At 37.1% G+C, this 25,139-nt stretch overlaps 1 protein-coding gene and 1 non-coding gene across 4 annotated transcripts in view; one reads left to right on the top strand and one right to left on the bottom strand.

Moving 5' to 3' along the window:
• LOC150092739 (C2 domain-containing protein 5) overlaps positions 1 to 25,139 on the bottom strand; it is a 615,319-nt gene that overhangs the window by 373,940 nt on the left and 216,240 nt on the right. For all 3 annotated transcript variants that reach the window (XM_090414825.1, XM_090414826.1, XM_090414824.1), the window contains exons 13-14: positions 24,829 to 24,943; positions 3,771 to 4,010 (exon numbers count right to left, since the gene is read on the bottom strand). In XM_090414825.1, coding sequence (XP_090270951.1) covers positions 3,771 to 4,010; positions 24,829 to 24,943 — 355 coding nt within the window. The remainder of the gene's footprint in view (positions 1 to 3,770; positions 4,011 to 24,828; positions 24,944 to 25,139) is intronic.
• LOC150092740 (5S ribosomal RNA) lies at positions 13,771 to 13,889 on the top strand. The gene has a single exon (XR_016550551.1). It is a non-coding gene; the product is annotated as a 5S ribosomal RNA (ribosomal RNA).

Below are 25,139 nucleotides of genomic sequence, written 5' to 3'. Positions count from 1 at the left end.
AACTCTGCTGTATAATTATTACAATCAGGTGGGATGTGGTTGGAGATAACAGAGGTATTAGTTCTGAATGGATTATCCATATACTTAGTTACTTCCCTGGTCAGTATCAGTACAGCCTGATATAATTGAGATAACTAAAGTAGGCATTAGGGAGATGATTAATCATTTACCACCCATCAAGTTGATTTGCTTAAGCATTTCATCATCACCAACAACTGATCCACCAGGTGTAAAAATGCCTTACTAAGTATCTGACCTTGTTAGAATCTACCTCAGCTTCCAACTCACTGCTACATGGAAAATTGTTACTAGTATTGTGGTCATTCTTCCTACCCAAAATGCACTCAAATCATTGATATCATTAGCAGCATCTTCTCTCCTCTCCTTTCTTGTCTATCTTTCCTAAAATACTGTACCCTTCACTCTTGACTCTGGTTAGTATATCTTCCTGAGAGAGCCAGGTATCACTAATGTCTACAAATCTGAGGCTCAAACATATTCACTAAGGCAACAAAAACTCTACTCCTTTGTTCCTGATACTCCTGTCATTTGTGTACAAACACAATAAGTTAACTCCAGGCTTTTTTTTTTTTTTTTTTGTATACTCTCCTCTGTAGTCTGCATGAACCAGTTGAATAACTTTCATATCGCTGTTCATATCTAATGCTTCACTTATAAGGATATCACTGCACATCCTTAATAACAAACCAGACAAGTACACAATCATCCTTTTCTCATAATCACCTCCATGATTTCTTCTTCTCCCGTAGTCCTAAATGAACCGTTGGGTCATTCATGGCTGGTAGGTGATATTCTTTGCTAGCCTCCACCAGTCGTCTCAGTCTCTTGTTCTTGATGTCAGTTGAGAAAGGGAGGAATTTGTCCAATTTTTTTATGTTATCAGTCCATTTTAATCGAGGTCAGCCCCTAACCCTTGATCTCGGAATGATTCCTTCTAGTGCTTGCTTTTGAATGCCATTAGCCCTCTCCACATGTCCAAACCATTTCATTTGTCTTCTTCTGATGACTGTCAGAATATTTTCCCTTTTTCTCCCATCTATTGAATCAATCAGTTTTCGGACATTTTCATTGGTTTCGTGAGTGGTATAGGGAATTCTCAAAAGTCTTCTGTAAGTTTTCATTTTGAAAGACAGGCGTCTCCTCTCATCTTCCTTCAATAAAGTCCAGGCCTCACAACCATACAAGAGGATAGAATTCACCAAGGTGTCTATTAGTCTTAGTCTGGTTGTGATTGCTATTCTGTTATCTCCCCACAATGGTTTTAACTTCTTAGAGCCATGGTTGCCTTAGCAATTCGGTATTTAATGTCGGTTTTTGAACGATCATCTTGACTCAACACGCTACCTAGATAAGTGAACTTCTTTACATTCTCAATTTGTTTATTGCCAATTTGTATCTTTAAGAATTCAATGTCTGATTTTGAAGTTATCATTGTTTTTGTTTTTTGTAGGTTTATGTATAATCCATATTTTTTTAATGTTCCGAAAACACGGCTGGTTATCTCTTGTAATTCTTCTTCACTTTCTGCAAGAAGATCAATATCGTCAGCAAACGTAAGTTATTTATTCTTAGTCTGCCAACTACTATTCCAGTGTCATATTCATAAAGAGCTTCATCTATGACATATTCCAGAAAACAATTAAAAAGAAGAGGGACAAGATGCATCCCTGTCCTATCCCCCGTTCTGCCAGGAATGGTTCACTGCTGTAATTTTTAATTTCAATTCTCGTATCAGATGAGGAATAAAGAGATTTAATAATCCTAATGATTTTGTTGTCAATACCATAATGTTCTAAAATTTTCCATAATGCCTCGTGCCATATTGAGTCAAAAGCTTTTTGAAGGTCTAAAAAGTTGTGACAGATTATTTTGTTAAGTTCTATGTATTTTTTGCCTAGTATGTGTATTGTAAAAATATGGTCAATTGTACTTAATTGTACCTCCATGATGAAGAACATTCATATCATTAACACCATTGCATATCTTAGTCATTCTTACACAGATTCTCACTATTCCTCCCACCACAATTTAGTTCTTGTGACTTTCTATATTAGGTCTCATACCAATAATTTCTCCGGTCTTCTGATACCAAACACATTCAGGTGCATATCATCCCTCTTATATAAATCCATTCTCTCTTCAAATTCGCTCTGGGTATCCATAAACTCACACCCATTCTTTCTACACAGCCTGAGCATTGAATCATTTGTACCATAGCCTTTCTTCTTAATTCAGTGTTATCATATTTCAGTAACAGACTAACGATTTTCACTTTCTCATTCTTCTTTCACAATCCTTTCATATCCTTGCTCAATTACAAAAAAGCTAATTTACTTGACCATAAAAGCCTGCTGAGTCTACATGTACATGCATATACACCTAAGTAAATAATTGCAGACAAGCATAAAAAAGTGTTTTTACTAATAGCTTTCTTGTATAATGGCATCATTCATTATCACAATAGCTGAACATATACTATTTTTGGCACCTATATTTCAACCTGAAACAAAAACTGGAAACATTCTACAAATTTTTATAAAGATCCTAAATGCCAAATTTCATTAAATTCCATTTCGACAATACAGAATTAGTAATTTTAGTTTGAATCAATCTGTCAAATTTTTTTTTCAAAAAAATGGCATGGGCTTCATTTGATGTATCCCAAATATTAAATTCTATCCAGACATAGTGAGTTATTATAATAAATAATTTCAAAATAATAATAATAAAAATAATTTTATTCCTGTGTGCTTCTACAAATGGTTTAACTGAAATAAGAATTGGGTAAAAAAAAAAAAAAAAAAAAAAAAAATTGTAAGGATTTCAAAATAAAAAATTTTAATAAAATCCATCCAGTCACTGTTCTAGAATAACTTGCTTACTTATACATAAACAGACTAAATGAATCTGACAGGTGTTTACACATGTTGCAAAATGCATCTATAAAAGGATGACGAGATGAATAAAACTACTGTTATTTTTATTTTCAGCAGTTTTTATTCTCAATTTTGATAAGTGATTGCTAACTTGCTAAATTGCTAAGTGATTGCAAAAAGTATTAAAAAATAGCTAGATTACAATGAAAAAAAATCTTTTACTTTTTATACATAGCAATAAAGGTTTTTTTTTTTTTTTTTTTTTTATAAAGTTCTGATCTAACATTCTCAGTGCTCAAGGTATACTACTACTATGGTAAATTAACAAGACTTTTCTTTTTCGTGTTTTTTTTTTTGTTTGTTTTAATTGTTTTTATTCTTCATTTCATAACCAAAAGTAGTAACATTTTCTCATCACTATCACCCCATGTTCTTGCAATTTAAAAGCTATTGGACTACAGTAATTATAGCATAAATAAAGAAGCCATCTTGTCATTGAAAAGTATACTAAATTTAAAAATGGTATACAGAAACTTTATACATCATTTATATGGCAATCTGATGGAGATTTATAAGAAATATATACTACATTGTGTTGAGATTTAATTGTATATGTTTAGTATGATACTGGGATTATCATGCCCAAGTTTTAAAATAACTAATAGAATGCCAATTCTAATTAATAAACAACAAGCATATTTTAACAGATGTAAAGAAATTTTATATTTATTTTTTATATAAAGAGTACCAGAAATGGAGTTTAAAAAAATAAATAAAATAAAATACAAAAAAGTATAAAATCTATATGCATGACTGTAAAAACAAAATCTGGTTTGATTATTGAAAAAAAATTTAAGTTTCTTTACTATTTACCCAAGAGGAAGTCCACTCTGATGACATAAATTGGTATCTACTCTAAGTGGTCTGTCATGTACATTATCTTTATCTTTGGTTTCACACTCTCTCTCTTTTTTTTCACTTGTTGCTGGTGGAAGAGGTGGTTTAAATGAGACTGTTGGACATGTACCTACTCCTGTATTCAGAATATTATCTTCTTCAGGAATATTTAATACAGCAGCAGTTCCGGTTGCTGATAGGATGCAGATGTCATCACTAAAATATAATAAAATAGACATTATCACAGGAATAAAAAATTTATCATGACCTAATGTTGAAAAGTTTATAAAGGTTTGTGTTACTGAGAATAAAATGTACACAGATGTACTGTTTTCAGATAACAAAATACTGTAAATATTTCCACTGGAATGATTTTATTTAGCAGAAATTTTCATAAAGATGAATAAAACCATAGTTCTAAGTCAAGTAACAGAAAGTAAGAAACTATAAATAATATCTAATAGTTTTAAAAGGCTTGAATTTATTTTGAACATTGAAATAGATCACACTAACTTTCTCTTTTAAAAATATACATGTTTATACATGTTTTTACCTTTGTTTCATATTGCATATAATTTATTAAATGGATTTTCATGAAACTCATTAAAAGGTATATTCCAATTATTATTATTATTATTTTAAATAATACAAAGGTCTTAAAGCTAGAAGGCAAGTGCTATCTTCTTGGCTTTGAAAGCAGTTATTTAGAACTGAAATGATGTAAAACAATGAATTTTTCAAAATAAGTTAAAAAAAAACATGTCAAAGAACAATAATAATATAATTTATTGCTTTCATTTAATTGCTTATCATAACACAATGGAGGAAGTTAGATCCATCAAACATAACAGTATGTACAAAGCAATACAATGAATCAAATTAAAAATAACTCAGCTGATGTCTTAGTGCCCTGGCTGCACCCAGAAGATGCAGTCAATGGTAGTTTTGTTATTGCTTTTGGCAGAGGAAATATTTTTTCTAGGTATCTGGGAGTTTCTTGCACCCAAACTTATTTGTCGGCAAGAAATTATGAGTGTCACGTAAAGCACAGCCGATTCTCAGAGTAGTCTTTCATTTTCAATGGCAGTAGATCTTGCATGCTTGCTCCTGAATTTCAGAAGCAAGCATGCAAGATCAATCCATCCTAATAATTTCATCTTTACAGAACATTCCAAATTAAAACAAATTTGGATACAAAATACTTCCGAAATTGTTGGATGCTATCATCTCATACCAAAGGGAAAACAAGGCTGCCTTCAACTACACTCTATGTTCTGATATTCTGATAGAAACCAGAAACCTAATATTTCACACCTCTTATTCATTGATTACATGTTTCTGCAATCATACTGTAATTGTTCTAATCTTGAAATTGCCTCATAATTAGAGGAATATAAGCAATAAAGTACTTACTTCTTTTATTAATTATGCTGTATAAACCATTAAGCCTATAAAATAATATTGAGTAGGTGCCCTCCCTTGATAAGTCTTTTGGACTCCTTGGAGGTGTCATGAAATGATAATAATAATAATAATAAAATATGTATAACTGACACACAGGTCTAAATAATCATTTTAAAAGGGCTGGTGATGTGCAATACATAGTCTCTCCTAGCTCCTCCCATCCTTTTCTAGTATTTTGTAAGAAAGAGAACAGAAGAATTCTGAACATTCTGGAACTACCACCAAGTCTTCTGCCATTTATGGCATATCTCAAATTGCATTCAAAATTCCAGACTCAACATTCATTCCATTTTCAATCCATCCTACTCATCCAGAACCAACCATATATATATCAAAGAATACACTTATATTCAAGTCCCTCTTCCCCCAAAAAAGGGGGAATGACATACAAATCATTAATAAATTATCATCCTATTGCTCTCGCTTCAATTCTCTTAAAAACCATGGAGAAAGCCACCAACAACCAATTTTTACTACACAGTTTAGCAATTAATTAGTGGCCACCAATATGGATTCAGCCATCTTGATTTGCAGCAGAATTTCCTATGTGGATTACCTCATGACTTTCATTCAGATATGCCACATTTTTTTTATATATATTAGATAGTTATGTATTTAGCAGTCATTAAAAAAAAATTGGAAAGAAATTGAGATAATTAAACATATTTCTTCATCCTCCTTCCATTTATTTACTGTAGCATGCAGTTTTCTTTTAATATTCTATAATGAAATTTAACTTATTGTTATAATTAAATTCACTTATCTTCATTTACATAATGAGAATAAAAAGTTGTTAATAAATCATTTTATAAAATTTGTACTTGTAATTTAAAGAGTAATGGTATAAAATATGAATAACTTGGGCAGTATTTCATAATGGCAACAAAAACAACACACAAAGTTAACAGTCTTAAAGTTCAAGAAACTGCACTAAACTTTGATCAACAAATACTGGAACTATAAAATAAAACTATTTTTCCAACCTGGAAATATATTTTACAAACTGTTTTATCCTACCCTTACAAGGAGAGCGGTACTGAGCCAAATGGCTGTTTGAAGCTAGTGCATGCTGGCACAGACATTCAGAGGGAAATGCACTAGTAGTGAAAGCTGTTTAAGAAATTATAATATAATTTCAAATCAACCTGTTTAAGAGTTGTTTTGGTCCATCAATGTGGAGAATGGGATAAGAATGTGGGTTCTTTTTTAGAGAGGAGAGTAAAAAGTTGAAAGAACGAAATCAGAGACCAGAAAATCTACAATTTTCCTCCAAATCAGTCTGTTACTTGTTAGGACTCCAACATTATCAGATCTTATATTTCTATCGTCTAAGGCACTTTGTACAGTATCAATCCACCTATATCTTGGTCTTCCTCTGGGTCATTTTCCTGCCAACCTGGCAGGGAACACTTGTTTTGCTAATCATTCCTCGCCCATTCTGTTTAAATGACCATACCACCTGAGATTAGCTCTGCTAATGCATTCCTCGATGATCACAATGTCAAGTTCTTTCCTAATATCCTCATTTTTAATATGATATTGCCATTGATGCCATCTGTTCATGCCTATAACCTTTCTCAGGACTCTCATATCTGTGGTCTCTAGTTTTTGGTCAAGTGTTTTACTTCTGACCCAGCTCTCAGATCCATAAGTTAAAACTGGTTTGAACACTGTCTTGTATACAGCTAATTTAGTGTTCTGACTAATTTCTCTCTTATTCCATATGAATTTATTCAATTGACTTCCCACCATACTATCTTTGCTGATTCTGTTGTCTATTTCTATATTTAATTTACCATCTTCACTAAAAATTGTGCCTAAGTAGCTGAAATGTTTTACTTGTTCCACAGGTTCTCCATTCACAACACAATTGACATTTTCAATGATTCTGCCTATTATCATTGTCTTTGTCTTTTTACTGCTGACCTTCATACCATAACTATTACAACAGCTATTCAATTTAGTCAGAGAACCTTGCAGACTTGTAGCGGATTTATTTAGAAGAACATCATCCGCATAAAGCAAAGGGCTGACATTAACATCTGCAATTTTGATATCATGTTTAATACCACTTTCCTTCATAATGTGATCCATATAGATAATGAATAACAGAGGGGATAACGTACATCCTTGTCTCACACCAGATTTAACATTAAACCATCTTCTTGTACTTTCTTCAATTCTAATTGCTGACTTACAACTCAAATAAAGACTAAGTATTGCTTGATATAATGCCCCACTGACACCATATAACTGCAGCATATTGAATAGCTTCTCTCTTGGCACCTTGTCATATGCCTTTTCCAAATCGACAAAACTTAAATACAGAATTCCCATGGTTTCTCGACTATTTGTTGTAAAGTGAAGATCTGATCCTGACAGCTTCTATTTGGCCTGAATCCAGATTGTTCTTCACCAAGCTTTTTCTTCCACAATTCTTCTCAACCGTTTCTCAAGTATACTTGCATAGATCTTGCCAGGAACACTCAGTAGGGAAATACCTTTGTAATTCTCACATGCAGTTTTATTTCCCTTTTTATATACGGATACTATGAGAGCTTTACTCCAATCATAAAGAATTCGTCCCTCTGTCCAGGCTTTCTGAACTATGCAGTGCAGCCACTGTAAGACTCTTATACCACCATACTTCAGCATTTCTGGTCGAATATCATCTACTCCTGCTGCCTTTCCACATTTCAAGCCTTTGATGGCTTTTTCTACTTCAAGTATGGATATGTATTCCTAACTACATGCCTGGTCAGTGTTTTTTTTATCACTGTGCTGTCATCACTGCTTGTTTCATTTAGCAGTTTTTCAAAGTAATTACTCCATACTTCAAGGATATCTTTTTCTCCCGTTTTCATGTCACCTTTATCATCTCTAACTCCTTTTACAGAACTCTTTCCTCCATTCCTAAGCTTCTTCAAAAACCTCCAGAATATTTTGCCACCTACTTGATATTTATTTTCTATATTCTTGCCAAAGTCCTCCCATGACTTTTGTTTAGCTAGTTTTACACACTGTTTAGCTTTCTTGCATTTGTCTCCATATTCGCTAAGAGCACAAGCTGACTTATCTGACAGGAATTTTTGATCAGGCTTCTTACGTTGATAGTACCGATCTTTAACTCTATGATGTTGAGTTGGGGTTTATTTTCAGATTTGTTCCAGTAGCTGACTTTTCGCTGTTTGCCCTGGTTCCCTGGTGAAAACAACAGGGGGGGACCTAGTTTAACCGGGCGACTCCCCAGCCGGCATGAAATTTTGTCATGTTGTACCATCATTTTTTATTTTGGTTTAACCAATAAGAATACAATTTGGTCGGCTAAATCTCAAATTGCCAGCCCATCCTCGTTCGTTCAGTATCCAAGTAGTTACCCAACAGGGTGCACCACGAGAAGGTGAGGATTGGACATTAGGTCAGAAGCCCTGGTCGGTTCTCTGCATTCCTTTAAAGGCTATGTGGAGGTCTCCTCTCAGCTATATAGCTTTGACCCTTAAAGTGAGTCAATTAGAATGCAAAAGCAGAGGGTGAAATAATTGATAGTAGTAGTAGTAGCAGGAACAAATGATTTGAAAGGAGACAAAATGGCTATAAGAGAGGATTTGAAGGAATTACTTGAGGTAGCAAAAGAGAAGAGTGAGAGAGTTAGGATGGTAAGTCTGTTGCTGTGGTATGACTGTGAGGAGTATAGAAGGAGAGCCGAAATTGCTAATAACTTTATGCATGGATTATGCAGGAGAAGTGGTGTGGAATTTGTGGATGTGTGGAGTGAGTTCAATGGACGAAAGGATTTATATAAGATGGATGGTTTACATTTGAATGGATTTGGAGTACAGAGACTTGAAAAGGTGTTGTTGAACGAAGTGGATGTGCAGAATCAGGGAAACTAGAGTTACTGGGGGGGGGGAGTAGATATGCAGACTTTAGGGAGACAGTAGAGTGTATGAATGTGTGTAATATGCCTAGGCGAGTACGAAAGACAACAAATCAGAATGAGATAGTATAAAGCATCAAAATAGGGGTGGGACAAATGGGCTTCTGCAATTCATATATACTAATGCCAGAAGTATTAGGAACAAGAAAGAAGCATTTCTGACTTTGGTTGCACTTTCAGGCCACAGGTTATTGGCATAAGTGAAAGATGGCTGACAGAAGATGATATAGCTAGTGGGATTGAATGTGAGGGGTATGGTGTGTTCAGGAGTGAAAGGAGAATGCTGTGGGTGCTGCTATAGATGGTGGAAATAGCATGCATAAGCAAATAGAAGAAATGAGTGGAAGGAGGGTAATTATTATGAGAGATTTCAACTATGGTAACATTGATTTCAAGGAGGAGAGAACACATGGGAGGAAGGAATTGGATTTTATGCAGTTATTAAAGTAGAACTATCTGCGACAGCATGTAATGGAAAATACTAGGGGTCAGAGAGTGATTGACTTAGTAATTACATCTGAGAATTTGGCTGTAACGAATGACCACGTTGCCACCAATTGGTGAGAGTGATCATAGGGTCTTGACTTGGGAGGTGGCTAAAGGTGTGGAATTTACAATTAAGACAGGGTACATGTGGAATTATTGGGCTGGTAAGTATGACAAGCTTAGGAGTTTGATTGGTTCAGTGCCATGGCATATAAAACTGCAAGGGCTGGATGGGCACAGTGCATGGGAGGCAGTTAAGAGGTGTTTGCGGGAGACAACTGGCTGACTGTATACCTAGAGTCCGAATAATAAATCAAGTAGGGGTTAAATGGATGAATAACACCATTAAGCTTGAGCTACAAAAAAAGAAACAACTGTGGAGGGAATTCAAGGAGAAAGGTGACCGACAGGCACATGAATGGTATAAAGCACAGGCCAAAAGGGTAACAAGTGTGGTAAGAAAAGCAAAAGCGAATTAAGAAAGAACATTAGCCATACAGGCTAAAGAGAATCCCAAACAGTTTTTTCGATATGTTGCAAGTAAAAGAAGAAATGTATATGGCAGAATGATTTTAAAGAATACTGATGGTAGGGAGGTAACCGAATCAGTTGATACAGTGGAATTACTGCACAAGCACTTTGCAAGAGTATATCATCCAAGTGGTGACATTGCAGGAATGAATGAACCAATAGCTTATACGGGAATTGTGGTGAATGAAGTGGAAGTGAATAACTATTACAAAACCTCAATGTCAATACATCTGTGGGATTGGATGGTATACCAGTTCATGTCGTAGTTGAAGCGGCTAAAGAATTGTCAGTGCTCTTGACCATTTTGTTTAATTTGAGTCTCGGGTCTGGGTTATTCCCGAGGGGGTGGAAAGAGGAGAAAATAGTTCCACTGCATAAAGGAGGTTCCAAGACTGCTATTGTAAATTACTGACCGATCAGCATATCAGGAATTGTTGTCAAGGTCTTGGAGAAAGTAGTCAAGAGGAAAATACAGAATTGGATAGATGAAAATAGGATACTGTATGGGGAACAGCATGGTTTTGTGAAGGGTAGATCATGCCTCAGTAACTTGCTCACTTTTTATAACACAGTGACTGCTGATCTGGATAAGGGTAATGGGTTTACAGTAATTCTACTGGACCTTGCTAAGGCCTTTGACAGGATACCACATGGAATTCTAACCAGTAAACTGCAGCATATGGGGATGGATATAATGTTGGTGAGATGGATAGGAGGGTGGTTGATGGAGAGATATCAGAGAGTGGTTTATTGAGGACTAGAGTCCAAAAGACGGCTTGTGACTAGTGGTGTGCCGCAGGGTTCTGTTCTTGGACCACTACTGTTCAATTTGTTCACTAACGATATAGGAAAGGATCTGAGAGGAAGTGTTCATTTGTTTGCTGATGATGCAAAGTTGGGTAGAGCAATAGTGAGTGCACAGGATGTCAAAATTTTGCAGGATGATTTGGATAGTTTGGAGGACTGGGCTAAGGAGAATGATGTCAATTTAATGTGGCAAAGTGTAAGGTTATGCATTTTGGGGTGAAAAGATTAGCAGCAGTATATCACAATGGTGGAACCGTACGCCAGGAGATTGATGAGGCCAGGGATTTGGGAGTGTTGGTGGATAGAGAGTTGAAGTTTAGGGAGCACATCACAAAAGTGGCTAAATCAGCTCATCAAATCACTTGGTTGCTGAAAAATACTTTAACAAGCAGAGACAAACAGGTTATTGTTCCTCTGTATCAACCCTTGATAAGACCCCATCTAGACTACTGTGCCCATATCTGGGCACAGTAGTCTAGGGTTTCTTCTTGATGGGGAGGAGGTGGAGAGGATCCAGAGACGAGTGATCAAGATGACAGCAGGTCTATGGAATGAACCTTATGAGAACAGGTTGAAGATTTGTGGATTGCAGAAATTGGTTGATAGGCAGAAAAGGGGTGATATGATTGAGACATTCAAATTACTGAAGGGTTTCTATAAGATTAATTCAAAAGATATTTTTGAGAATAGGACTGGTGGTGGAGGACAAGGGGCCATACATGGAAGCTGGGCAAGAGTGTGGTTAGCAAGGGTGTTAGAGCTAGGTTTTTTACTTGGAGAGTGATGAATGATTGGAATAAGCTGCCAGAGTCTGTTGTGGGTGCCATGACTGTGAATGGTTCAAGGTGAGGTATGATAGATACTGTGTGAATGTTGAATAGTTTTCTTGACATGATGTTAGGGCTTCCTTTGATGAGTCTATCGACTCCTTGGAGTTGCCCATAATAATAATAATAATGATGATATCCTATTTTCCAGATTGTTCAAAATGTGACAAACTACAGCAGCAAGGAATCTGGCAAACACCTGAAAAATTAAGCAGGGAAAGCTTGTCTTTTGATGAAGAGAGAAAAGACAGTGATTTTTTTTTTTTTTTTTTGGATAGCGCAAAATGCCACATGGTTGTTGAGAGGCTTTAAAATTTTTATACATTCAAATATTCCTTTCACATAAGGCAGCAGAAGAGGTTAGAATTTTATAGCTGTTAAAAGCTTTATGACTATTTCAAGATGTTTAATACATTGTGCCCATACTATATGTTTTACAGATGACTTACTACCTAAAGAACTGCATTACATAAAGTCGACCTCCTTGTGAAATGTTTTCAGTGAAGCCTTTATTAGAACGCTTTCAACAGCTAAATAATTCTTGGCTCTTCTGCTTAAGAAGAAATTACTCAAATTCAACTGCCTTACTGTGAAAGGAATATTGGAATATACTGCACAAATTTTAAAGCTTCTGAACATCTATGTGACATTTTGTTTTATAAGAAAAATCTCCAACTTTTTCTCTCTTTACCAAAAGACAAGCTTCTTCTTCTATTTAATTTTTCAGGTGTCTACCAGATTCCTTGTTCATGTGCATGCCATATTTTGAACATTCTGGAAGATCTGCTTTCATGTTTCTCATGATGAAGATCTGTTCATCATGAGAAACATAAATCTTGCACCAAGAATCTCAAGCCTGAAAAATCTTGCCTTGCTGAACATGCCATCTCTACTAGGCATAGAATCCTTTGGAATAAAATTTAAATCCTACGTAATGCAGATTCCTTATGATACATCTTTATAAGAAACATTACTTCCTTGTTCAAACTAAATAGATCTACTAGTCTACATTTATTTCCTTTATGAAAGACAGTACTTTTTCAATCTGCTAAACTTTCCTAATTAGGAATTTGTTGACCATTTTGTTACCTCTTGCAGCAGTTTTTAGAATCCTTTTTGTTATTTGTATATTATGCTGTTCCATTTCTGTACTGAAGCTGTCTTCAACACCCAGTGATAAATTTTACCCTTAAAGATTAAATTATGTGATATGAGTTGTATTTCTTTTATTTTTATTAACATTTAAATGCTGTTACCATACTTACATTTCAAAAAATAATTTTCATTCCATGGGAAGAGCGCAACACTACTCTCAAAGAAAATAATATAATAAAAACTAAAAATTATTGTGAGGGATATTCTCAATAATAATAATCGTATGATGGTACAATGGCCGTGAGTCCCCCTTACGAGGAGGTACAGCACCATCTCAGTCCCCCCACACACACAAATTTTATCTGGGCTCCGGAACTGGCATAGCTGACGAATCAAGCCTATGGCTGGGTCAGTATTCCTGACTGTAATCCGTATGTGTTCATGGGGCTAGTTTGCCTGCTTGTGGGATGAAAAACACCAGATAAACTGGCAGAAAAAACTCTGCTGTCCACGCCCAAGACCAGACTAACTTGTCTATGGCTGAAGAAGATCCTTAAGCTCCTCGCATCATTGACGGGAATCGAACCTAGGACACTCCTTCCCTAGACATATGGTTGCAAAGTGCATAGCCACTAGGCTAACCGCACAGACATTCTCAATAAAATACATCTACTACCAAAGCTACATACCCAAAAGAGGATGACATCTGTGAAATAAAAAAACACAAGATAGTTTGAAGTCTCTATTTACATTCATAATTTCTCAGCATAATAATTTCTCTTCCTTTCAATACATTTTCTCTATTCAAATTTTTTGTTCAATAGCATATGTCAACAGCCAGATCGGTTTGAAAACACCAGTTCTCATCTGATCACTGAAGTTAAACAAACCTGAGCCCAGTTAGTACTTGGGAGGGTAACCACCTGGGAACCCTAGGTGCTGCTGGCACTAATTATTCCGGCCTGGTTGGCCGAGTGGTTAGCATATCAGCTCTCCACCCAAAAGGCTCGTAGGTTCGAATCCTGTCGTGGGCATGGATGTTTGCGATTGTCTATGAAAATACTAGTGGTGGTGGACAGTAGATGGCATTGGTGTAGATGATGCAGTTTGGTGGATGAGGTTGAGTGATGGAGACGGAGAGTTGTAGAGTGAGTGTCCTCCCTGTATGAGTCTTGGACTCCCTGGAGGTGTGAAATAATAATAATAATATGAAGGAATACACTTCCACACAGCTTTCAATGAAATAATACAAAAGTTATGGCTATTCCTTGGCATAAACAAGATTAATTCACTGTTTCAACTTTGCAAATTTATTTTCATTCCCTTCACCATACAGTCTTGGTGTAAAACACTTTACTGTCCCCCAAAAAACTTCTCTTGGAAAGGGAAGTTTCTTGGGGGGACAGTAAAGGGATGAACAATCATTTTAGACAGCATGTGGTGGAAGTAACACTTGGTTATACCATCACAGGATCTGAATGTAACCGAGGTGTCATACTGACACCTAGTTGTTGAGAGCGACCATGTAGTCCTGACTTGGAGGATGAACAGGTGTGTAACGGCATCAAGACAGATGTCTGAATAAATTCCTTTGTCACACAAAGGAATTTATGTGTAATTACAAGGCAGGCAACTATCACAGACTTAGAAACCAACTTGCAGCCCTACAATGGATGAAAGAATCTGAAGAAAGATCGGTCAGTAGTGCATGGGAGATACTTAAGAAAAAATTGTTGACAGCTATGGCAGATGGTATACCTTGAGTGAAGAAGAAGATTAAATTATTTTGAGTCAAATGGATGACTAGAGAAATAAAACAGGAATTGCAGAAGAAAAAGAGATTATGGAAGACGTATAAAGAGTGAGTTGAAGAACAGTTGCATGAGGAATATAACTCAGGACAGGAAAGTGACTAGTGAAAAAAAAAGAATACAAGAGAAGACTATTACAACTTCTTAGTCTGCAGCTTGTCCCACTTAAGTAGAGTCGCTGTTTGTGGTGAGTCTCCTCCACATCCTCCTGTCTTGGGCTGTAACCACAACCAAGTTCTTCATTCTCAAGTCCTCCTCAACCAGCTCCCTCCATCTCTTCTTTGGGTGCCTGTGCTTCCTCCTCCACTGCACATCCATATGCATGACCTTTCTTCCCACATATTCATCCTCCCTCCTCCTCAAAGGACCAAACCCTCTCAACCTTGCCTCCCGTATCTTTGCTGCTAAATTTGTAACTTTCACCATTCCCCTCGCAGTCATTTCTCAGATGATCCTTTCTGGTCACACACCACACATTCACCTAAGCATTCTCATCTCTGCTACCGCTATCCTGCTGATGTCATTTTTCCTCAGGGCCACAGTTTCCATAGCATACATCATAGCTGGCCTCACTACTGTCCTATAGATTTTGCCTTTAGATTGATCGGCATCCTCTTATCGCAGAGCACTCCAACCATCTCTCTTCAGTTTCTCCAACCTACTTGTATATGCATCCCAATTCCTTCTCAGCCTCTCCATCCTCTTCCACTGTTGAACCTAAGTATCTAAAGTCCCTAACCTTCCTGATGACATTTCCCTCCAGATCTGTCTCCTGGCTGCCATCCACTTTGCAACACATATACTCTGTCTTACTTCTGCTCAGTCTCATGTCTCAGTCTCCATCTTTCCAGTTCAGCTGCCACTTCTTCTCTTGATTCTGCACACAGCAAGATGTCATCCACATACAACATTGTCCAAGGCGCATCTTCTCTCACCTCCTCCATCACAATATTAAACAGGAATGGACTTAATGCTGACCCTTGATGTAAGCCAACTGTCACTTGAAAACTTTGTCTGTCTGTCCCAGGCAGGTCCGAACTCATCTCACATTTCTGTACATCTACACCAACCTGACATATTTCTCTGGTACCTACTTCTCCCTCAGACACCTCCAGACTTCTTGTCTTGACACTCAATCATATGCTTTCACCAGATCAATAAACACCAGATGTAGCTGCAGTTGTTTTTCTCGAAACTTTTCCATCATCTGCCATAACCCAAAGATAGAATCTGTCATCGATCGACCAGGCATGAAGCCAAATTGCTCCGTTGCAATCTCCACCTCCTTCCTCAATCTTCCAAGCCCTAGAACCCTTTCTAGGACTTTCATTGTGTGGGATATCAACTTTATTCCTCTGTAATTCTTACAGTTTTGTGCATCCCTTTTATCCTTTTGGATGGGGACAAGAGTACTTTCCTTCCACTCCTCAGGTATATTTTTCTTTGGCAAACTTTTATGAACAGGTCCCACAGTAGGTAATTCCCTCTTTTCCCAGTTCCTTCCATGCCTCCACTGGGATCCTGTCAGGGCCCACCAATTTTCCATTCTTCATCCTCTTCATTGCTTCCTTCACTTCCACTCTACTGATGTTCTGCACCATCCCATCATAAGGCTGCCCATCTTCTCTGCGAGTCCTTGCATTTTCCTCATTCAAAAGTCCTTCAACGTATATTCTCCATCTGTTTCTTATATCCACATCCCTCCTTAATACTCTTCCTCCAGCGTCTTTGATCTGCCTCACATGTAAGATGTCCTTTGATGCTTATTTCTAGATTTTGCTAAAAGATAAATTTTTCTCTGTCCTTCCTTTGTTTCTAATTGATCATAAAGATCTTGATATGCCATGGCCTTTGCCTGCACAACAACTCTCTTGGCTCCTCGCTTTCTCTCTCTGTTCTCTTCCACTCTTGACTTATCTCCCACTTCTGCTTTGCCTTCCTCTTAGCTGTCACTGCTTCTTGTACATTATTATTCCACCACAACCCTCCTTCTGTTCTCTAATCTTTCCAGATGCTTCACCATGCACCTCGATTGCACACAGCTCAGAATTGCTTTTGAATTATGTCTCCACCAATCTTGTACACTTTCTAGTCCATCCAAAATCCTCTGTAACACCCTCTCCCTAAAATGGTTCCTCACGCTCTCTTCTTTTAAGTGAAACCACTCAATTATCTTCATCCCATGGCTTCCAAAGGTTCTTATCTTCGACCTTATTTTAAAGTCTGCGCACAGCAGCCAGTGTTGCTGTGCCACTTGATCTGTTAGGATTACCTTACAATTTGTCACTTCCTTAAGATGTTTTCTTCTAGTCAAAATGTAGTCAATCTGTAAACTGCTATTACCACTTCTAAATGTTATCAAATGTTCTTCCTCTCTTGCAGAAAAATGAGTTCACAATTGCCAGATCAAACAGTACTACAAAGTCCACAATCCTCTCTCCTTCCTGGTTCATCATTCCCACTCCATGGCCACCATGCACCCTTTCACAGTCCCTATTCTGCCTTCCTATGTGTCCGTTCAAGTCTCCTCCGACAATCACAATCTCATATTCTTCCAGTTCCCTCATTTCTTCATCTAGCACATTCCAGAACTCATCATCCTTCTCTACTATACAGTCAGCTTGCAGGGCATATACACATAAGATGACCACTTGCTCTTCTCCAAGACCCAGTTTCATTTGCATATTCCTGTCGCCCTTCATTCTGTCACACAATTCCAACACCATTTCTTCCCTCTTTATTCGCTCCAGAGTAGAACAATTTATATCCATCTCCCAGTTCCTTCACCTTTTCTCACACATAAAATGTCCAACTTCCTCTTCTGCATCATGTCTGACACCTCTCTTCCCCTTCCAGTCATGCTTTCAACATTCAATGTTCCCACTCACAACATTCTCTCCACCTGCTGGGCTTGCTTCTTCAACCACATCAGTCCTTGGTGCGGTAGCCCTCATCCACTTCTCACAGCTGTAGGGCAATGTAGCTATGTGTTGCCTAAGAAGACTAGTACAGCAATCCAAGAAAAATCCCAAGGAGTTTTTTTTTTACTGTGTTGTGAGTGGGAAGAATAATGATTGTGGACAGATTACCTTGCTGGATGGAGATGATGAGACTCAGATGACCAAGGCAGATGACAAAGTTAAGCTATTTAATGACTGCTTTATATTCCATGCTGATAAAGCAGGCTTTATTCCTAGAGGGATAAAGATGGTGAAGTAACTGTATGCTGAATCTAAATGGCAGTAAGGCAGAGGAACTAGTGACAGTATCATCAACTTGGTTGTTTAATGAAAGTTGTGCGGGACAAGTTTCTGGAGAGCTGGAGGGTAAGATTGAACTGGACATGTCCAGGGAAATGTTATTTATGCAAGCCAGCATCAATAATTGTCCCAAGGTAACCACATTTTGGGGTGAGTGTAGACAAAAATTTAAAGTTCAGAGGACATATTGTGAAAACATTTCAGAGAAGTGAAGGAATATTAAGGAGATCACTGACCACAGGTAAAAAATGGTGGTGGTCCCACTGTATAAAGCATTGGTCAGACCACATCTGGATTTCTCAGATCTGGTCACTGGGATTTAAAGGGGATGAAGTAGCCTTGGAAATGTACAATGTTGGTTTATGATGAGAGACTGAGTGCAACTGACTAAGGGACCAGATGCTTTTGTTCTGGTCACGTCTATTTCATTCCATGTCAACTGATGCTGCATCAATGTGGGCATTTTATTGTAGCCCAATTCAGTAATGATTTGGCTGACTCATTCAACATTCAATTTCAGTGCTAGTGAGATCTGATTTATTTACTGATCTGTTCTGATTAACTGCTCAGCTTTCTGCTTATGGAATTTATCAGTTGAGACTTATGGCTACCCACTTCATAATAGGTCATAAATGCCAACAGCACCATCACAGTTTCTTGTTCTTAGTGTTCCCATCTGCAGTTGTTTCACTATAAAAACCTTGTAATTTGTGATAAAAATTTTGCCACATTTTACGAGGGATGTAAACAAAGTAGTGGCAACACTGTCAGGAGATATAGTAATTGGTAACCCAGATGTTACTCTTGACAGATAGAGGGGAGCTAGTTGTATGTACTGTACATGTGCACAAGGTGACACAGCCCATTCTAACATGTGTCCTTGTGTGGAGAAGTGGTTTAAACTCAGCATCTCAGTGTGCAACACTCTAAGGTGAGTTCACAAAATTAGAACAACGATCCTAGATCAAGGTCCAGGTTGCATGAAGTAAAACTGTGAACGATTGTTATTGTGGCCTTGGGCGCAATTCTTACAATACTGGACTGTCACAAGATGGGTCAGTGCATTTTGTGTTGGGTGAGATCACCCAGATGATAATTGCCATGCAGGATGACTCATCATTTCAGATGAACATGTTGAGCTTGTTCAGGGACTCCTCGCAGTTGATTGGCAATGGTAATGGTTTGTACGCTAGTTGACCCAGAAAACTGGGATAAACCAGTGAAGTGCTTGGCACATCCTAAAAGAGAAGCTCAGAATGTGCAAAATTTCAGCTCAGTGGGTTCCACATCACTTGAAGGAGATGCAAAAATGACACAGGTACAGGGCTGCTGGTCTCCATCTGGAATGATACAAAAAGGGGGAGATGCATTCCTGAAATCACAGCCATTCATGAAACTTGGGCAAATGCTTACAATGATAAAATGTCATTCTTCTTCATGCTGTGCCAGAAGGGCAAACTGTTAGCACACAGTACTACTGATGGTTTCTGGAGCACCATTTGCATCCAGCTTTAAGGAGAAAGCGACTACATTTTTTCACGAGTTCTCCACCATATTTGTTGCATGAATGCTCGATGCCATGTGTCACAATTGGTAATAGAGATGTTGGACAAGTGGCAATGGTAAGTATTGGAACATCATCCATATTCACTGGATATGAGTACTTGCAACTTCGACTTGTTTCCCAAAATGAAAGGGTCTATGTTTCAAGATGGGCAAGAGGTTTTTCAAGCAGTAGATCACACTATTACTGATATCAACAGGTAACATTCTGCTGATGGTATCTAGCAGCTCCTAAAAATTTGGAAACAGGTACAGAACATGGCAAGAGTTACACTGAAGGGATGTAATTGTATAGAGTTGATAAAAAAAAAACAATTTTACATTTTGCGCAAATGTAGCCACTACTTTATTCATGACCCTCGTATTTTTCATGTTTCAAAAAAACTTGTCCACTGTGTGCATAATAATACAAGAAATATAATTTAGATTGCATACAACTATCAACTGAACTGTAGCAAAGGGATGAAAAAACAAAAGAGGACTAGGTATTTTTGTAATAGATTTCACGGTTTGATATGAACACAGATGATTAATAAAATAACGATTTATTAACTTAAAAGTTAATATTTCGCTGGTATTATATCCAGCATCTTCAGAGCACACAACACAAAGCTTGTTACAAATGCAAAACAACCATAATCCGGTGTAACAGTGGGGCTAGTAAAAGTAATATTGCAGCATGCAACACAAGCCTAAAGTCCTAATATGGCGCCATCTAGGTTAAAAAAAAAAAATCAAAGTTTTGAAGTAGTAGTCCAAATGATAGTCTTAGAAAGTTTGAGAAAATGAAATAAAATAAAAGTAATAAATATTAATTTGGTCTTAAGATGACTGTCTCCCAAATCTTTGGCAGATTTATACAGCCACACTTGTTAAGGTTTGGAGTATGTTTTAAGGCTTCTGTTGATTCCAGGAACAACCTCTCTGACTTGTAGAAAGCTTCTGTGCATTACTTTTGTTTCTTTCCAATTGATCCTGTGTACAGGGGTATCCAAAGCATGGTCAGCCAGACCCGACTTGCCATAGTGAAAGTGTCGGATATATTTTTTGTGTTCACTGAGGCAGATGTCCACAGTTCTTCCTGTCTGTCCGTAGTAGGCTTGATGGCAAGAACAGGGCACTTCATAGACTCCTGGATGTGATAAAGGAGTGCATTTGTCCTTAGGTGAATGGATGAGAGTTGCTAATTTTACATAAGGTTTAAATACTGTGCGTAGTTGGTGTTTGTTAAGCACCCTAGATATCTTTTCAGATGTGCCTTTAATGTATAGGATGGAAATAGTTTTGTTCTAATCTTCTGTGGTAGATAGAGGAGATTTCTGGGTAGCATTTAGTATGTTATCTATTTTATGGGGATTATAAACATTGGTTAAGAAGGTGTGTCGTAGGTGAGAAAGTTCAGCAGTGAGAGCCATGTCATTGGAACAGATTGCTCTAGCTCCATGGGTTAGTGTTTTTAAGATACCATATTTTTGAGAAGGGTGATGGTGTGATTGTTTGTGTAAGTATTTTCCTGTATGTGTGGGTTTCTTTAAACCGAAAATGATAAGGAACCTTCTGGAAGATGTGTGATCAGTGTGTCCAGGAAGGGTAGATAGTCATTGACTTTTAGTTCCATTGTAAAGTGGATTTTAGGATGCTTGCTATTTAGATGCACTAAAAATGTATTCAATGTGTCTGGGCCATGTGGCCAAATAGCAAACACATCATCAACATAGTGTAGCCAGAGACTAGGTTTGAGAGTGGCTGTGTTGATAGCTAATTTTTCCAGATGTTCTATGTAGAAATTGGCTAAGGGGAGAGAAAGGGGCGAACCCATAGCTGTCCCATATAATAAATTTAGTTTAATCCTTTATCCAAGTGTGAGCAAACAAAGTTTGCACCTGAAAGTATCTTAAGGACTGGGGTAAGGTGGTACAACACCAGAGCACTCCTTGCAAAGGTGGAGCAAGCTACCAACACTCCTATCTCAGTATCTCCCATAATGCAAAACACATATCCTTGCAGATATGGTTAATGTTATGCATTAAGGGAAGGGCCACAACCCAGACTAGTTTCGACCTTTATTGAGGTCTCTTCAGTGGGAGCCAGGCCCAAGTGGAGATACCAGGCAGAAGCATTAGCAGGTCATCTCTACCTATAGGAGTTGCCAAATGGTGTGCCAACCTTTTTTAATAAATTACTCTGGATTTAGAGAAAGATGTTGAAAGTTTATTTTTCACTTGGTTCATCATCATCATCAAATTCCTGTCATGTACCCTCAAGGGGTGTACAGGATACGATAATACTACATGAAAAAAAAAAAATTACATCATTATTAATTTCCTATCTACAATTCTCCTCCAAATCAGTCTGTTACTTGTCAAGACTCCAACATTATCAGATCTTATATTTCTGTCGTCTAAGGCACTTTGTACCGTATCAATCCACCTATATCTTGGTCTTCCTCTGAGTCGTTTTGCTGCTAACCTGGCAGAGAACACTTGTTTTGCTAATCTTTCCTCTCTCATTCTGTTTAAGTGACCATACCACCTGAGATTAGCTCTGCTAATGCATTCCTGGATGCTGACAATGTCAAGTTCTTTCCTAATATCTTCGTTTTTAATATGATATTGCCATTGATGCCATCTGTTCACACCTATAATCTTTCTCAGGACTCTCATATCTGTGGTCTCTAGTTTTTGGTCAAGTGTTTTACTTCTGACCCAGCTCTCAGATCCATAAGTTAAAACTGGTTTGAACACTGTCTTGTATACAGCTAATTTAGTGTTCTGACTAATTTCTCTCTTATTCCATATGAATTTATTCAATTGACTTCCCACCACAGAATGCTTGGTCGGTGTTTTTTTACCACTGTGCTGTCATCACTGCTTGTTTCATTTAGCAGTTTTTCAAAGTAATTACTCCATACTTCAAGGATATCTTTTTCTCCCATCTTCATGTCACCTTTATCATCTCTAACTCCTTTTACAGCATTCTTTCCTCCATTCCTGAGCTTCTTCAACAACCTCCAGAATATTTTGCCACCTTCACTTGGTTAGAGTATAATAAATTTAGTTTAATCCTTTATCCAAGTGTGAGCAAACAAAGTTTGCACCTGAAAGTATCTTCAGGACTGGGGTAAGGTGGTACAACACCAGAGCTCTCCTTGCAAAGGTGGAGCAAGCTACCAACACTCCTATCTCAGTATCTCCCATAATGCAAAACACATCTCCTTGCGGATATGTCTAATGTTATGCATTAAGGGAAGGGCCACAACCCAGACTTTGTTTGCTCACGCTTGGATAAAGGATTAAACTAAGTTTATTATACTCTAACCAAGTGAAAAATAAACTTCCACCATAGCTGTCCCATCTAATTGTTTGTATATTTTCTCTTTCCAAGTAAAATAAACTGCCTGTACTGTGAATTTAAATAGCTGAAATATAATTCAGGGAAATTGTGAATTTAGTAAGTTAAGTGTTTCAATCAGTGGTACATTAGTGAATAATGAGGTGATATCAAAACTCGCCATTAGGTCTGAACTATTTAAGGTGTGGTTTTCTAAAATACTTTTTAGGTGGGTAGAATTTTTAACAAAAGAGGAAGAATTGTTTGTGTAAGTGGTTAGTAATTTGGCTAAATGTACAGCTAATTTATATGTAGGACTGCTTATGCTATCTACAATAGGATGCAAAGGTGTATCTTGTTTGTGTATTTTAGGAGCACCATATATTCTGGGTGTTTTAATGTGCAAGGGTTTGAGTTTTTTGACAATTTCTTTTGGCCAGGAAGTGACTTTGTTCAATAACTTGCACACCTTATTCTTTTGTGAGTTGGTGGGATCTCGATTTATATTTTTTGATATGTAGACCGTTCTTGGAGCAGTGTATGCATTTTGCTTTCATATTCATATTTTGCTGAACTTTCTCACCTACGACACACCTTCTTAACCAACGGTTATAATCCCCATAAAATAGATAACATACTAAATGCTACCCAGAAATCCTCTCTATCTACCACAGAAGACTACAACAAAACTATCTCCATCCCATACATTAAAGCACATCTGAAAAGATATCTAGGGTGCTTAATAAACACCAACTACACACAATATTTAAACCTTATGTAAAATTAGCAACTCTCATCCATTCACCTAAGGACAAATGCACTCCTTTATCACATCCAGGAATCTAAAGTTCTTGCCATCAAGCCTACTATGGACAGACAGGAAGAACTGTGGACATCTGCCTCAGTGAACACAAAAAATATATCCGACACTTTCGCTATGGCAAGTCGGGTCTGGCTGACCATGCTTTGGATACCCCTGTACACAGGATCAATTGGAAAGAAACAAAAGTAATGCACAGAAGCTTTCTACAAGTCAGAGTGGTTGTTCCTGGAATCAACAGACGCCTTAAAACATACTCCAAAAACCTTAACAAGTATAGCTGTATAAATCTGCCAAAGATTTGGGAGACAGTCATCTTAAGACCAAATTAATATTTATTACTTTTATTTTATTTCATTTTTTCAAACTTTCTAAGACTATCATTTGGACTACTATTTCAAAACTTTGAATTTTTTTTTTTTTTTAACCTAGATGGCGCCATATTAGGACTTCAGGCTTGTGTTGCATGCTGCAATATTACTTTTATTAGCCCCACTGTTACACCGGATTATGGTTATTTTGCATTTGTAACAAGCTTTGTGTTGTGTGCTCTGAAGATGCTGGATATAATACCAGCGAAATATTAGCTTTTAAGTTAATAAATAGTTATTTTCTTAATCATCTGTGTTCATATCAAACCGTGAAATCTATTACAAAAATTTCTGATGAACACATAAGCCTATCCACGCACATAAGACTAGGTATGTTTAAGGGGTACTCGTACTCTACGCACTGGCACATTCAAGTATTATTTTCAGAATTTCCCTCGGAAGATTTTCTTTTTAAATTTCAGATTTAAAAAGCAAGTTAGATTCAAAATTTGCTTGTAATATGTCATCTCATAAAAAAGCAAGTGCTGAAGAGCACACTGGAAGTCAAAATCAATTTTCTGTGTCTCTTATATGCAGAATACATACCTTGGTATCCACCTCTGAGTCTTAAATGACACAGAAAGTGAGATGCAAAAATGACAGTTTTTTTTTCTTATTTAATCTTTACATGAGGGACAATTCTTGTGTCTTAACAGTCATCATCGAAGTACTGTGCACAAAACAGGAAAAAAAAATTTAAAACTATATATTATCAGTAAGTAGCAGACTTACCATATATTTGTAGTTTCTATGTAGCCAACCACTACATTACAACCTAAAGCTCGAATATGAGATCTTATCTCCTTTCTCAATTCTGTCCACCATGTATCCCTTGTTTCTGGCTCATCTATGCAGAAAAAAAATTTCTGTTATGCATAGAGATTATTTCTGGAAAATTTTTCATGTTACCTCTATATAAATATTAATTTTCATGGATAATTTTGCCTGTTTTTTTTTAGGAGTACCTTTTTACGATATCATTGGCTTTTTACTCAATTTTTAGGGCATTACTGCTGTTTTAAAGACTACATGAAGAATATAAG

This window comes from Typopeltis vanoorti, chromosome 25 (genome assembly GCF_054136105.1).
Source record: "Typopeltis vanoorti isolate ZY-2024b chromosome 25, IOZ_Tvanoo_1.0, whole genome shotgun sequence".
Lineage (NCBI taxonomy): Eukaryota > Metazoa > Arthropoda > Arachnida > Uropygi > Thelyphonidae > Typopeltis > Typopeltis vanoorti.
Note: the sequence above shows the minus strand (reverse complement) of the source record. Positions and strands in the feature narration are given on the sequence as shown.